Source organism: Vanessa tameamea, chromosome 25 (assembly GCF_037043105.1).
Source record: "Vanessa tameamea isolate UH-Manoa-2023 chromosome 25, ilVanTame1 primary haplotype, whole genome shotgun sequence".
In the NCBI taxonomy this organism is placed as follows: Eukaryota; Metazoa; Arthropoda; class Insecta; order Lepidoptera; family Nymphalidae; genus Vanessa; species Vanessa tameamea.
In genome coordinates this window covers 6873211-6889303 of record NC_087333.1, presented here as the reverse complement: position 1 = coordinate 6889303, position 16093 = coordinate 6873211, and the positions used below count along the sequence as shown (strand labels likewise).

General features: G+C 33.1%; 1 protein-coding gene across 3 annotated transcripts in view; it reads right to left on the bottom strand.

Moving 5' to 3' along the window:
- Positions 1-201: 201 nt before the first annotated feature.
- The window catches only part of LOC113396475 (KH domain-containing, RNA-binding, signal transduction-associated protein 2-like), a 278222-nt gene continuing 262330 nt past the window's right edge, over positions 202-16093 (bottom strand). For 2 of the 3 annotated variants that reach the window (XM_026634416.2, XM_026634413.2), the window contains exons 8-10: positions 11877-11976; positions 3437-3587; positions 202-1058 (exon numbers count right to left, since the gene is read on the bottom strand). In XM_026634416.2, the coding sequence (XP_026490201.1) occupies positions 986-1058; positions 3437-3587; positions 11877-11976 (324 nt within the window). In that variant the 3' untranslated portion in view covers positions 202-985. The remainder of the gene's footprint in view (positions 1059-3436; positions 3588-11876; positions 11977-16093) is intronic. The other variant, XM_064218903.1, reaches the window with a different exon arrangement.

Below are 16093 nucleotides of genomic sequence, written 5' to 3'. Positions count from 1 at the left end.
AATATCTAAAAAAATTATGACGATATAAAAACAAATGTTGACATTTAATTAAACAATATATTACGTCATAAAATATATTTTAAGATGTCATTCGATTCCACAGATAATACAACACTTTTCGTTGTTTAACAGATAACGTATTTCATTTCTTTCTTTCATGCATTTGTCTCTTTGACGTAACTTTAAAAATATATATATATATATATAATTTAATGACCACGATTGGGATAGATTGATAAGAGTATAAATACTAAATATATTATTATATCTAAATAAGTTTTGTCGAAATTATACAGTGTTGCTAGTAAATATTTTTATTCAAGGAAAACATATATAAATTCAATTGATTACAACGATTTTCGGATATTATTTAGTGACATAAAAAGTCAAGTTTAAATTTAGAATTCGATAATCTAATTATGAGTAAAGGCATTCTCATTAAGAAGGTATTCACATTGTTCGATACAGTAAGCCGTAAACGTTTTTCACTTAAATTATTTATAAGAATTAAATTTATTTTAATTTGACAAACCTCTTTAATAGCGTTCGCAATATATTTTTTTTTCAATTTCATTCAGTTTTAAGTTTCAATTCAATTCTTAGTTTAATCGTTTATGGTCTAAGGTCATTGAACTGCTGTCAACCGTCATCTGTCATGAGAAAATTGATTTGGATTATCTTTGGTTAGCAATATCACTCAAGTCTTATTATACGGCAGTTTGTATTGGACAGTGTGATTACAGTCTTAGTTTGACATAAATTAGATTATAAATAAATATTAGTCTTAAAATGTACACATTGATATAGCCTGGAAATAATTATTTCTAAAACGCACCGGTTTTATTAGAGATTATTTTATGGTTTATTCAACTTCCAGGCGACATCGTTTTAAGGATATGATCAAAATTAATCTAAGGTTTAAATGTTATTTACAATTGTATCGTTCGCGTTTTTATTAAAACAGAATCTGACTAGAAACATTGTATTACGCTAGATTGATATTGACGCCGACGCCGGTCACAAAGTCGTCCCTTATAAGCGGAAGTAGGGTTGTGTGTCTGTAACAAACAAGTATTAAGTTAATATTTTATTAAATAAGACCATACCTTGTAATCTTCAAGTTACATTTGCATTTTATTAAAAGAACCCGCATTGGAGCAGCGTGGTGGAATATGCTCCATACCTTCTCCTCAAAGGGAGAGCAGGCCTTAGCCCAGCAGTGGGAAATTTACAGGCTGTTTATTTATATGTTATGTAAAAGAAGTTAGGCCGTCAGACAAATGGCCCTGATCGAAAATGATAGTCCCCTTATGCCAGAAGTACATACTGTCTAACACTGTTCAAGCTAAACTATAATAGGGTATTTTAGGTAGTAAAAAATAAATTATGAAATTTGATAAAAATTAAAATATATGTAGAACTATACTTAAATATTTTGATTTTCAGACATAAAAGCGCATTATTAATTTATTATATTGAAATTAAAAGTCGTTATTTTAGTCGGTATATCACGTCACCTAAAACACGAGCCGCCATGACGTCAGATAGGCAAAAACTGTCATTTCAATATCATCGGCATTTTGATAAACAACTTTTCTGGAGTTTTAATGCTAGTGTGTACATGACACTACAACGATAGGGATTGTAATTCATTATTACCCCAAAAAACACCAAATATTTATAGCTCTTAACGTTGAATGAATGCCAGTCGTCCATACACAGCTGTTCTTTTTATCATTGTGACGTCACCAAAATGTCGGACAGCGTTTTTGCGGGAATGAAAAAGGTTTAAAATTTAATTTAAATTTATGGCAAGAAAACGTGTCTATTTTGCCGAAGTATATTTTTTGTGGCTTTTTATTGGAGAAATTAACATTTTGAAGTACTTTTTCAAAAATAGTAGAATATCTCATACAAGCTTGCACAAAGCCTCTCTTAATCATTTATATCCTACGAAATTTTAATTCATATTAAAAAAAAATGGTTGAAAAACAGAAGAGAACATAACATATTTTCGCCTATAAATTATTGTATTCTTGATTCCCATTCATAAAAGCTTATAGCTGTGGTTTTTAACGTATAGCATGTGCCAATCGAAGTAGGAATAAAGATAAACAAACCTTAGATTTGCTAATAACTCGGCTATATAACTACTACTAAGAGTTTATGATTAATATATCTCAACAAATAACTACTTATATATCTCTAGTTTAATTTTACTTTCAAAATTCCGATAACAGTTTCGTCGACATTCAAAACGCCATTTATTCGCAAATTTATAGTGAATATCATAGAGTAATCAAGCTCTCGACCAATGATATCGCGTCATTTAGCTGTCAAATATTGTTTATTTAATTTTTTTCCTCTTTTGGTTGGAACAGAGTATAGAACAGTCTAGTGCAATAGAAATAGATTTCAGAAAAGTATTTTTTTATTATTATGAAGTAATCTATGCAAATAATAAAATTGGAGTGTCTGTTTGTAATATTAAAATAACCGCTTTTTACTAACTGCATATGTATGTATATATACACGGTATATATACCAAAATATATATTTTTTTATTTTTGTCTGTCTGCCTGTTTGTTCCGGCTAATCTCTGGAATGGCTGGACCGATTTTGACGGGTCTTTCACTGACAGAAAGCTGATGTAATAAGCAGTAACTTAGGCTACAACAATAACTTTTTTTGTTAAATTCAAGCGCATTCATAGTCGCGAGCACAGCTAGTAAATAATATAAACGGGGCAGTAAATAATTGCGACGAAATTAGTGAGAACTAGCATAGGCTATGTGTGCGTAACTCGATGTAGGCACGCAAGTTTCGCGTATGTGTGCTTGAGACTAATATTGCCAGCGTTATGAGGTAAGAGGAAGTGGAGTGTCTTATGATATTAGTCTTAGGGATATATTAAAGTAAATATACGGAACAATTTTAAAATAAAACTTAAATATTATTTATATAAAGCTTTTTTTAATGTCGGCGTCTGTTTTGACTTTATTTTATCGGAACCGAATTATATCTTGATGCACAATATTGTAATAAAACAGCAAGTTTAAATAAATAAATGTAAAAAAAAATTAACAATAATAAACAAAACAAAATAACTATTTTTATTTTATTTTTTTCGCGTCGAATCAAGACATTAGGCAGTCTAATTACCTAATTTATATTTTGTCAAAAACTACGTCACAGCCTTTTCTTGGTGGCGGCTGACCAAAAATGTAATGTTCTTTATCAAATTCATGTTAATTACAAGAGACATTTGGACAGTTATAGTTATATTTTCAAGCGTATTTAAAAGGTTATATCAATGATTACTATTCATAGTAAATCATCAAAACATGGAACGGTTAAAAATAAATAAATTTTGTTTGAGATGAACAGGTGCGAGCTAGGCGGGTTTAGTACAATTATAACAGTATGAGGCACTCACTCCGGCGCAGGCCACGGCGCGTGCTTGTGCGTGGCGGCGCGTGCGCGAGCCAACAGCGTCATGACAGCGCGCTTAGTCGGCGACATGGCGGCCCGCGCGCCGAGCAGCGGCCGCTTGCGACCGCTCGCAACGCCACCCGCCCCACCCGCACCTGCGGACAACGCACGCGTTTTAAAGCACGAAAATCGAAATATATTTAACGAAAGCAATAAATACACATTGAAGTACAGAAGCGACTACGACGCGACTCACTTTAAAAATAGAATTTTATTTTTGAATATTTAAAATAAATAAAACATCTAAACAATTACAGACAATGTTATTTTTATCGAGTAATATTTATACAGCATTAATGTTTTCTCCGAACAACTAATGTCTTTGAAAGTTACGAGTATAATAACGTTACAAAACAAAAGTCCATCATTCAGTTGCAAGAGTGCGGTTAACAAACAATTCGTTATTTCGTTCTGCGGCAAAAATAACGCGTGGCGCTCTGCAAAATATCGCCCCAACAAAAGATTTCGAATGAGATTTTACTAGACGGTTCGAGGCATGAAATAAAAGCGGATAGCATGCAAATAATTAATAAGAAGAATTTGAATATTTGAGGATTACGTAAAATGTATTATGTAAGCAGAGAATTGAAACTCACTTCAGAACACGATAGTGAAATTTAAGGTGACTTAACGCAGACCAATCTAGTCAAATAATAATATGTATGAGTGTACAACTGTACACTGTACACTCACGATTCAAAGAACCATTTGCGTAGTTACTACGTTATTACATGCATTAAAACACTAAGTACCAAAAATGCCAACACTATATTTTTATCGTCGAGACTATATATATACTGGGACGAATCAAATGATAGCGCGATTCAGACACCAGCCAGCAATTTTTTAGTACAATCATTGAATACTGTACAATAAAATCTGTGTTGTAAATTTTAAAAAAGTACACCCACACAGCTACAGACGATATAATATTACAAGATTATAATCCAGTAGAGGTATTATTTAACAAGAAACTCGCAAAACAAAACACGAGCGTGAAATGTCATAATAGGATTTGCGAAATTGACTACAAATGATATCATTAACATTTCACCAGTAATTCTAAATGTCGAACAGTTTGTACCATAACAGGTTGCGCACTGTTATCAGTAGCCAAGAGCCCCGGTGCATAGGAAAAGAATCGGGCTCTCACCCCCACTTTTCATCCACTCTTTAACTTATATTGCCCTTCAAAATTATAGATAGGAAAAAAAAATGAAGAGCACGGTCGAGGTTTTCTAGCTTCAGAAGCTGCTTAGGTTAGAGGGCCCCCTGAGCTCCGGGACCCTGGTAATCTGTATTGAGACAATTATTTGATACAATACTTATATTATTGGCACCATTTATGTTTATGTTCGATCTCAACTTGACAGCTCCAATTATTTATTTAAACTTAAACTTGTACCAAGGCTGATTTTCTCATTACATAAGGAAAACCGTGGGCCGAGTTTTACCGTTTTTAATGTAATAATCGTTCGGAGTTGTATGAAAGAGCTGTCATTGGGACGTTTCATTAAATCACAAAGATATTTAAAAGCCGCTATCATGTAGCGGTCTGTGTTGTTTTAAACAAAGCGGTCGTAACAGTAAAGTCAAAACAATGTGGGATTCAGGAGCATCGATCAGTTATGATAAAACTTAATATTCAATTATTTTAAAAATTGTTTATTCTTTAACGATATATTATTAAATTGTATATTATTATGGAATTTACGACGGAGAGTTTTAACTACCAATAAAGTCCCTCTAAAGAAACCAAGGCTCAAGGTTAATTTCGGCTTGGTCTATTTTGCTGAATTTTATGAGACACGTTTTCAATCGCTTTGTAGAATATAATTGGCTTAGATTATTTGGATCAATGTTGTTTTTAAGTATTTACAAGTATATGACGTCACTAGGAATCCAATATGGCGATCGGTGGCTGTCATCATTTTTAAACATTATTCAAGGAATTTAAAAGTAATTTTATATACAGAATTAGTTTAGATCTTTAAATTACCAGTACCTCTATAAACATCATAATATATTACTAGTTAGGATAGTTTATTTTCCATTTGAATGGATTGACAGGGCAGTTTAAGTTCAAGAGTTCCAGATCGCCCCCATAAGCACGTCTTAGGTTCTTTCTTTAACAAACACCATCAGTAATATTTACACCAAAACAAATATTAAAGACACTTAAATAAAATTAATGGAAGGCTTAGTTAAAAAAATAAAATAAACATAATAACGCAGATCAAAATTGAAAAAATAAATAAATATAAATATATATTTTTTTTATATTCGCGTTTTAATTGCTTTACAGCTCCTGAATCACGAATGCGTACCTTGAACTATGAAATCCAAGTATAATATAAAAATAATTATTTTCTTTAAAAACATCGAAGTATATTTCTTTTTTATGTTAACCATCGAAAGTCTAAAGCGTACAAGCTTAATATTATTTATTTTAAAAGTATATAAAACTTATAGAAGACGTTAGAGAGAGAAAAATGGGATAATTCTGTTTGTGTGGTTTTGAGAACTGAACGCCATTAATAAACTGTAATCTAACCTACTTTAAAACTTAAAACAATTCCAAATGATCTATTCAAAGACGGTTATTGTAGCCGCAAATGTGTGGTGTTGTAAACACGACTATCTCGTCTAAGCTATAAACTTCGTAATCGTCATTTTGTAAATGACTATTGGTAGGGGTTTATGGAAGCCCATCCGTGTAGGTAGCACCAATTCATATATTCGATTACAAAACATTAATGTTCATTATTGTTTTGTTCAAGTTTGAAGGGTGAGTGAGCCAGTGTGTATAGGTAAGAGTTATAATATCTGAGTTTCGAAGGTGTAAGATATTACTATTTTTTTTAACAGAACCAATGTCCAATGGCGGTAGTGACTTGTCATTGATGGTCCATTTACGAGTCTACCTGCCTATATAAAATAATCTATACCTATAATAAAATTGGAGTGTCTGTTTGTAATATTAAAATAATCGCTTTTTACTAAATGCATATGTATGTACACACGGTACATATACCTAAATAACATTGTTTTAAATTTTTGTTTGTCTATCTGTTTGTTCCGGCCAATCTCTGGACCGGCTGGTCCGATTTTGACGGGACTTTCATTGGCAGATATCTGATGTAATAAGGAGTTGCTTAGACTACAACAATAACCTTTTTTTGAATTCGCGGGCACAGCTAGTAAAATAAAAAGATAATGATGCTACCAATAACATTATTTACAGTCCAAACCCTTTTCCGGTCAAAACTAGTTTCGTCTGGTTTCACAGTTAAACTTTTGCTATTGACTTTCACATTCCTAAATATTTAGATGTCGTACATAGGACACGAGTATTACATGATCGAGTTATTCTATTGAGATATTAGTACTTATTTTTACTATATACTTTATCGTACAACACAAAGACAAAATAAATAAATAAAACATGGATATAGCCTAAATTAAAGAAGCTAAACACACAACGCACAGAAATATATATAAGCGAACTTAATCGATGTCTTTCGTCATCACTATTAAACATTTTATGTCTCTTCTAGACTGTCTTAGTTCTTTGCCTTTTAATTTTTAACCTTCACCAGGCCATTTTTCGTATATCATCAGTCCACCTGGTCTTAGGATGTCTTTACGATTGTCAAGAGAACTTATCAGTCATTTATTCTATGTTGGTCAAAACCAGTTTTACTGAATTAGAACTCAGACTGTAACATATATATTATATCCAATTTAAATGCGGATGTATCGACCTTGCGTTAGCCTCATAATTTATATTGCAATAAAACAGTATGATGTTGCGAATATGTGGTTTCATACGAAGATATGTATAAAATTATAAAATTATATATTGTTTGTAAATTATAATAATATTGTAAAGTATTTTTCTTACATCATAACGTATCACTGAACGGATCGTAAGAAAATGATTTAGCTTGCGTGAATATCATGTCGTAAGTGAATGATAATAATTTGTAATATTATAATTTCGAATATCAATAATAATTATTTATTTCAAATTTCGAATCAGTAATAGAGGTATTCTGTAAGAAGAAACTCGAAACTCATCGTAGGACACGAACGTGAAATGTCAGAATATGGTTTCATTGATTACGATAATTATAAAATTTACCGGATACACGTATCAAAATGACGTTCGGTTGTCAACATATCACGAGTGAGATACGAAGTTAATTCTTGCAGAATCGCACTGCGGTAATCGAATGTTGATTTTGTTAATCGACTCATGTCCAAAGAATTTATTATCTGTGGAAAAAGGAGTAAGTAGTTTTGGCAGGCTTTTAAAAAATATATGACATTGGAAAAAAATAAAAATGGCGTGTGTTTATAGTCGATCGTAAAAATAAATATGTACTCGTATAAATAGATAAATTGATGAAATATCGATTTTGTGTGACTTGTTAGTGTAACTATAAAAAGGAGTTTTCTTTCAATAGGCATATAAATTAAAAAAAAGGTAAATCTGACGAATATTATAAATTTGAAAGTTCGAATGGACGTTTGTTACACAATCAGTGAGAATGACTGAACTGATCTGAATGACATTTGCCAAAGAAATAGATTATAGTCTGTATATAGTTTACTTTTTATCCCTAACACCTGTTAACTCCTGTAACATCTGTAAACTCGTGTAACGTCACGTTGTTTTACAAATATATTAAATATCGTTAAAGAAAACATTAATAGTTTACATTCATACTGTCAATGATAACACGTCATGACAAACTTAAAAATCAATAACTTCATCCTCAATGTCATTTCATTGTTTTTTTTTTTATTATAATAATGATGATAAGGTATCGTCTAGCTCAGCCTAATTTCTGTTATATTTCGAAATTATGCATCCTATGTTTTTGTTTAGTATAATAATACAAGCTAACCGTCCCGGCTTGACAAGGGTACAATAAGGGTACTTACAACTTTTAGATTGAAAAATAAATATAAAAAGAGTAATTCACGTTTTTTCTCCACTGTAATATGCATAACGAGCCGAGATGGCCCAATGGTTAGAACGCGTGCATCTTAACCGATGATTTCGGGTTCAAACCCAGGCAGGCACCACTGAATTTTCATGTGCTTAATTTGTGTTTAAAATTCATCTCGTGCTCGGCGGCGAAGGAAAACATCGTGAGGAAACCTGCATGTGTCTAATTTCAAACGAAATTCTGCCACATGTGTATTCCGCCAACCCGCATTGGAGCAGCGTGGTGGAATATGCTCCAAACCTTCTCCTCAAAGGGAGAGGAGGCCTTTAGCACAGTAGTGGGAAATTTACAGGCTGCTAATGCTAAAAATGCTAAAAAAAATATGCATGTATTATATACACATAAACCTTTCTCTTGAATCACTTCTGTTTATTAAGCGTAATCCGACAACTATATATAATCGGATTAACGAAAGCTTTGGTAGTTAAGCGTGACCGGTTAAACAGTTCAGTCTCATTCTTTAAGAATCAGGGTTTAACTAAGCACTCGTCAAAAAACGTTTATAATAAAAGCCATTTACAATCTCCATTTAAATATTTCTGGTATATCGAGTTGTCTAAGCAATCCATTAATTCCTTGAGATTGATAATAATGAAACCTCAACCCTTTGACAAAATGAACGGATAAAATTAATGACAAAAGACAATATAGATGATTGGCGTAGACCCGAATACTTCGTCCATTTTATAATTATACTATTTTCCGCCCTCAGCTTCACGAGCGTGTGGAGCGGGGGATTAAATTCATAATCTCATGATGATCACTTGAATAATTTAGATATTAAAACGTAACAAACAAATTAACAATCTCAAATGTTGTTGTCAAATAATGCAATTTAAGTTAAGCAATTGGTAGAACATCCTATTTTGGGAAGACATTTTAAGGGAATCTATCATATTTTGTGTATTCCGAGGAACGAGGCCTTTTTTCAGATTTTTTCAGATGTGGGTCATTTACGGACTGTTATTTTATTTTAGGGAGACGTGCATATTGGACACCATATGATATTAATTGGTGACCTTTGACCACCAAACACCTGATCTAAAAAATGATGTCCCTTTTGCCTGTAATTATTTGTTGCTAGGGCTTTGTGCTAGTCCGTTTGGGTAGGTACCCAGTCATCAGATATTCTACCGCCAAATTAGTACGCAGGTTCGCAGGGTGATTGAGCCAGTTTAACTACAGGCACGAGGGACATATCATATTAGTCCCCAAGGTGGGTGATGTAAGTCTATGGTCATTGACTACAGGTGGTGGTAATTACTTACTATAAGGTGGCCCATTTGCTCTAAAACATACTAAGTATTGCTATTAAGTTTGGTGGTACAATATTTGATAAGTGGGTACTTATCGAGGCTTGCATAAAGCCCTTTTTCATTCTGTTACTTTTTACTTATGAGTAAAAACATTTGCACAATAAAAAAATAAAATAAACGGCTATAACGGAAGCTGACCTGAACGACTATTATATTTTAATCACCCGAACCCCCCTTGAAACTAATTGTCAAAGGAAGAAAGAAAATTAGTGCAAATAAAAATAATTTACACTGAGTGAACAGCGATTGCGACAAACTTTGCGTTACACGTGTACAATTATAAACATCATTAAAATCAACGCCAGTTACAACAGGATCTTTGGTAAGTCAGCGATCTATATACTTGATAAAAACAGTACCAAAAATACTTCAAGATAAATTGAAATATACCACGAATACTACGTATAAAAACGACTTTTATATAATACTCCATGTATTGTATTATAGGTAAATACATTTATTATATATGTGGTCATGTAAAATTGCAATTACATGCGAAATTTTCTATATATGTGCTATAATAAATGTAAACGTACCGACCTTGCGTCGCAAGCGCATGCACGGCCGCTGGCTTCACACCACGCAACGCTGGGTGCGCGTGCAACATTCCACCCAGCACGGGGCTGCTCAGGCCGAGTATGTCCCCTCCGCCTGGTTTAGTTAGTATGTTAGTTAAGCACTCTAGAATACTTTTAGTATTAGTTATATTTAAATATTCATGCACATTTAGGACGGGACTGCTCAAGACTAGGTCGGATGTACTGTCAACCTCTGCATAATTGGTACGTTGCTAAATAAAAGCCCGATCAGATTTTAGTTTTGGAACGAAGTTCCTTGAACGGCTTACAGTAGAGTTAGCTCGCAGAAATCGTCACGTAAGGAAATTACATAATAATAAATACTGATATTCATACGGGATTTTTAATAACAGTGTTGCCATTGTAATTTTCAAGCGTTGTTAATTGATTTTATTGGATCTTTTATTTAATGAGGAACATATTGTGAGGAAGGTCTTGAGCATGAACGGGGATAGATATAGAGGAAGGGGACGACCAATGAAAAGATGGATGGATTGTGTGAAAGATCATATGGTTGCAAAGAATGTTACTTGTGAGATGACGTCAGATAGGGAAGTATGGAAGAAGAAGACTTGCTGCGCCGACCACAAGTAAATTGGGATAAGGGCAGGAAGATGATGATGGGTCTTTTATTTAATATATAGTAAAAGCAACTTCGTTTCAAGCGGGTGTCCCCTGACATTTCTCCTATTTTTTGCTCTACGCTCTAACTCAGGGTATGCGACGTTGTTCTGATTGAGTTAGTAGAGTAGTCAGTCAGTTAGTAAGTTATTTTAGAACTGTGGTTAGTTGTTAAACGGTGTTGTATATGCGTTTTTTTTTAAATTAACCAATATGTTTAATGCGAATATTAATTGAATAATTATGAACGCTGTATTTTTTTATAAATTTAAAATCAATTTTTTTATTAACGTTAGAAATAAGTTTTTTAACATTTTATTTGTATAGTGACATTAATACATAAATCAATATCAAATTAAATGTCTTTATTCAAGTAGGCTCATAAAAGTACTTTAGAATCGTTACGTCACAGTGTTGAATTAGATGTACAATTGTTACCGGTTCAAGTAGATTCTACCGAAAAAAAAAACTGACAAAAAACTCAGTAGTTACTATTTAATATATATATTTCTTATTTGAAATATCATGCTATTTTATTGAAGCTTTATCCCAATCACGAATCGTACGTGGTATACAGATCATGAGAAGGGTTAATCAAACTAATAATTGAGAAGGGTGTACAAGAAAACCGTGTTAAATAAAAAAAAAAAAATCTATATATCTAAGACCAGATGAAAGATATAATAAATACGAGTGTTAGCACAACTAAGATTTTAATCCCGAAAGCAATTAAATCAGAACAAGATAACTTAGGTTTTAATGATAGGAAATAAAGTGCTCAGTCTTAGAAAAGGTTTATGTAACCCATAAAAACATTTACCGTAAACACTATAAAAGGTAAAATCACTTACCCAATATAGAATTCTGCGTTATTAAGTGGTGTGTCGGCTGTTGTTGTAACACACCGCCCCCGACCAGCACGCCGTGACCGGGGTGGCTGGGGGCCAGCTGCTGAAATAGAAAATAAAATTCAGGCGAAATTGTTTACGGCAAACGGTTCTTTGTCTGTACAATTTAACAATACGGGCGCTGAAAATTTATTTGTACCTGGTTTGTAGGTGTCCCAATATTTTTTGCCTAAATGTCTAGAAATTAATATATGCCTTAAAATTCGCCGATCAAACTAGTAATGTCAATAATGAAATTTTATAAATGTCTTCTAGTGATTAAGTTTGGCTGAATTCAAAAATTTTTTTAAGCGTATAAATGGGAGTTTGGACCCTTAGACCAAATAAAGGTAGGCGAAGAGTAAATAGACCTGATGATTATAAAATCACCGAAAGAAAATATTGACTATTTCTAACACCTGAAAATCATGGTAACGATTTTATGTCATTTTAACTTGTAATTACACTGGCTAAACTTAACTGTTCTAAGTAACGCGATAAAGGATTATGCAACAAACTGGACCTAAAGAACAGAGTAACATTTGCTAACATTTGATCGTTTTGGATTAGCATCCATTGGATCAGTAAGCTGAAGTGGCAGTGGGCCGGCCATATTTGTCGTAGAACCGATAACCGTTGAGGAAAACGTGTTCTAGAGTGGAGATTATGTCTCGGCAAACGTAGTGTTGGACGTTCTCAAGTACGGTGCTGTGACGATTTGCACAAGACGGCTGGCAGGAGCTGGATGCGAGTAGCCGAAGAGAGATCACAGTGGCGTGTAATTGGTGAGGCCTATTTCCAGCAGTGGACGAATGTGGGCTGCTGCTGATGATGATGATGATGATGATCCATTGGATAGAGATAAAGAAAATTCGCCTGTGTTTGCGTTTCATACTAAAAACCATCGAAGTCAATATCAGTAGTTAGTTTTCGATAATTTTGATCGTAATGGTCTTCCTCGGATTGCCAGTCGAAATATTCTTTAGAGACCTAATGTTATAAAACAAAAGGATCTTTAAATGAAGTGCGTGTAGTAGTCAACAATTTGTTAATAAGGTAATAATTAACAATTTATGTGGGAATTTGCATTCGCTTTTGTTCTTCACAAGGAATACTTGTGTTGCTTCATAAGTATTCCTAGCGCTCCATCTGCTAGTTGAAATAATATGAATCCATTTGATTTATTAAAAAAATCCTGGTGTCTAAATTTTTTATATTCGCTAATCGTTTTACTTGCAGAAAATGGCATGTATATTTGTCGTGAAAAGCCAATAATTTTGGTAAGTAACGGGTAAGCGCGGTGACATCATTTGTTGTTGAAGTCACGTGGACAGAGTCGTGTTGGAGAGTAAGGAGACTGTCAAACGAACACTTGCGTTTTAGTAACCGATCAGCCCACACCTCCAAGGCGAAACTGTCGGTTTATCTATTTATAACTAATTTGTAATTCATAGTAATAAATCCTTGCTAATTCCTACGAGTTAATTTGTAACTTAAAATTTGATACATCATGATGGACCCCGTATCATCGAACACAGAAAAGGATAATCTTAACGCTCAGCTATCGCTGCTGCCTTCATATTGTTAAATATACAACTACCTGCCTTTTAGAGAGTTTCGCTGCTAGAATAACTGAAGAACAGCTTTATTTATTATATGGAATATCACAACATACAAACATACAATCGAGCACAAATTTTACACAATTAAAGGCCTAATCCGATCTTTAACAAACTAAAGTTCATAAATACAATGTCACTTAAGAAATGGAATACATCACCAAAAAACAAAGCCGATAATATGTGTTGACTGAATGTTACTGATTCAGAAAGATGTACTAGGTTTTACAATAGGGTTTACGTAAACTAAATTCACATGCTATTAAATTCCAAGTACTGTGCAAAGGTTCAGCTCGTTCAACTGCGCTAATCCAGAGAATCTGGTTGGAAAATTGTATCTGTTTGAATGATTTTATCTTCCAAATTTCGTTCGACGATTGTATTAAATGTACGTATGTATTGGCGTACGACGTTTTCGCCGCTGAGCACTGGATTAATGAAAATCATGAAAACTCCATCCAAGCACGCAAGCATCCATGAGTATACGGCACCAACAATTTCTAGGTGTAATATTTTTCATGATAATCAAGTAAGCAACAGCCTGTTGATATATAATAGGCTAATGTTGAGCTGCTTTTGAAGAGAAGATTCTAGAATGTTCCATCACGTACTCCAGTGTTGGTGAAGTGCATATAGCAGATATTCAATCAACATGTGCAGTTTCCTCACAATTTTTGCTTGAAAGCCGAGCAGATGAGTGTTTATTTTGTTAAGCAATTCTAGGAAAAATGTCTAGAACAGGAAAACTTGCTTAATTGGTCTTGTTGGAACCAGCAATCTTCAATGAAGGATCACGGGTTTTAATAAATAGTAGCGACCGAGTTTGCAATTTATAAATAAAGAATATGATGTAACATAAATATAATTTATACCCTATAAGACTCAGGAATTATGTAACTGTCTATCAGTAAAAATATTTTTGGAATTAAATTATAAGTTCCAGAGATTATATACATATAAACAAACATTATTTTAGGAAATTAAAAAAAAAAATGTTATTTTTTTTAATTTACTGATAATAATTATAATTCGGTTTGATCCTTGAACATAAATTCGTTCATTATAAATAACCAATAAAAGTAAGTTTTAGTCTTTTAGCGTCAACCAAGCGTCACAAAGATAAATCTAGTCTAGTCAGTGAGCCCCTTTTTTAGGGTTTTAGGTTCCGTTTATCAATCGAAAAACAAAAGACTTTTCGATCACTCCTGTGTAACCTTTCATACGATTCTGTTTTGAAGGTTGATTTTGAAGCGAAAATAGAAGATTTAATATATACTAGGGATATCCCTCGAAACTTCGCGTTTATTCAAAAGATTTTTTAGGAATTTCGAAACCTATGACAAGTATTTTTTTTTATTTCATTTCATTGTAAATTGCAAGTCACTTAACTACTTTTGGCGCCAAAATGATGAAGTCTTTTTTAAATGAAATATTTAATGTCAAATAGTATACATTAGTTCAGTTACAATTGGAGTTTGTCGATGACAATTTATTTTGATTTTGTTTACGTTTTAATATTTTTCTTATACAGTCGTAGTACCGCTCTCTAATCGGCCAGTAATTTTTTTCTGCTCTCTTAAATTAATCAACAATTTAGTAAATTGCAATCGAGAATAATCTTTAATTTTCTGCACATATACGGCTGGAGCTCTTCAGAATGTGACCATAACCGATTTTTTATGTCCCTATCAGCTATCGTCCCGTGATCACTGGGACAAATCCCGGCTTACGCTATTAATATATAAGATATCACAATGGTTAGATGACAAATGAAATGCTGTTCGAGTTACAAATATTTTTTAAAGATATCAAATAAAATACCATACTCAATTATACCTTTCCGAAGCTGCTAAGTCGCATTAGTTTTCGGTTTCGTTTAGCATCGAAGCGTTGCTATTTTATTCCTTATATTTTCGGTAAGATCTTTAAGCTTATTTTCGTATTCGTACTCCTTACGAGGACCACAATGACTTTTCTCTTTTTATTTCCTATCTAAATAGGACGAAATTCTCTCCGCTTTTCCGACTAGACCGGTTTTTAGTACCTTCGAATAAATAATTTCAAAGTCAAATGTTTTATTTATAAGGTCTTATGTAGAACATCTTAGCTTTCTTTTTTGGGGAGAAACATTGATTTGTCAAGAACAAAAAATTGGAAAATTTGAATAAACTTAGTTTGAAAAGATTAGTAAAGTTTTTAACGTGGGCCTTCTGCGTTTAATTTCGACTTTCGTTCCGAGATCTATTTTTAAAATCATTTTACACATGCTAGATACAAGACAATAGGCATGGACGGATAAATGCAACGCCTCGTAGTTTTCTAGGCCAAGAAAATTTACCAGTACCAAAAAGGGGTACGTTTGGAGTAATTTTCCACGCCTCCAGCACATTCAAAGCTTAAAATTACTTTTTTTCCTTCTCATTTTACTTCGCATCATGTGAAAAAGCCTTCCTGCGAATAAGGTTCTAGGAAAAACCTTCCTTTGTCTTGTATTCGGTGTATTTTACGCGAATAATGATGAAATAGAAAAAGTCGCGACGGTTGAACGATTTGAAAACGTTG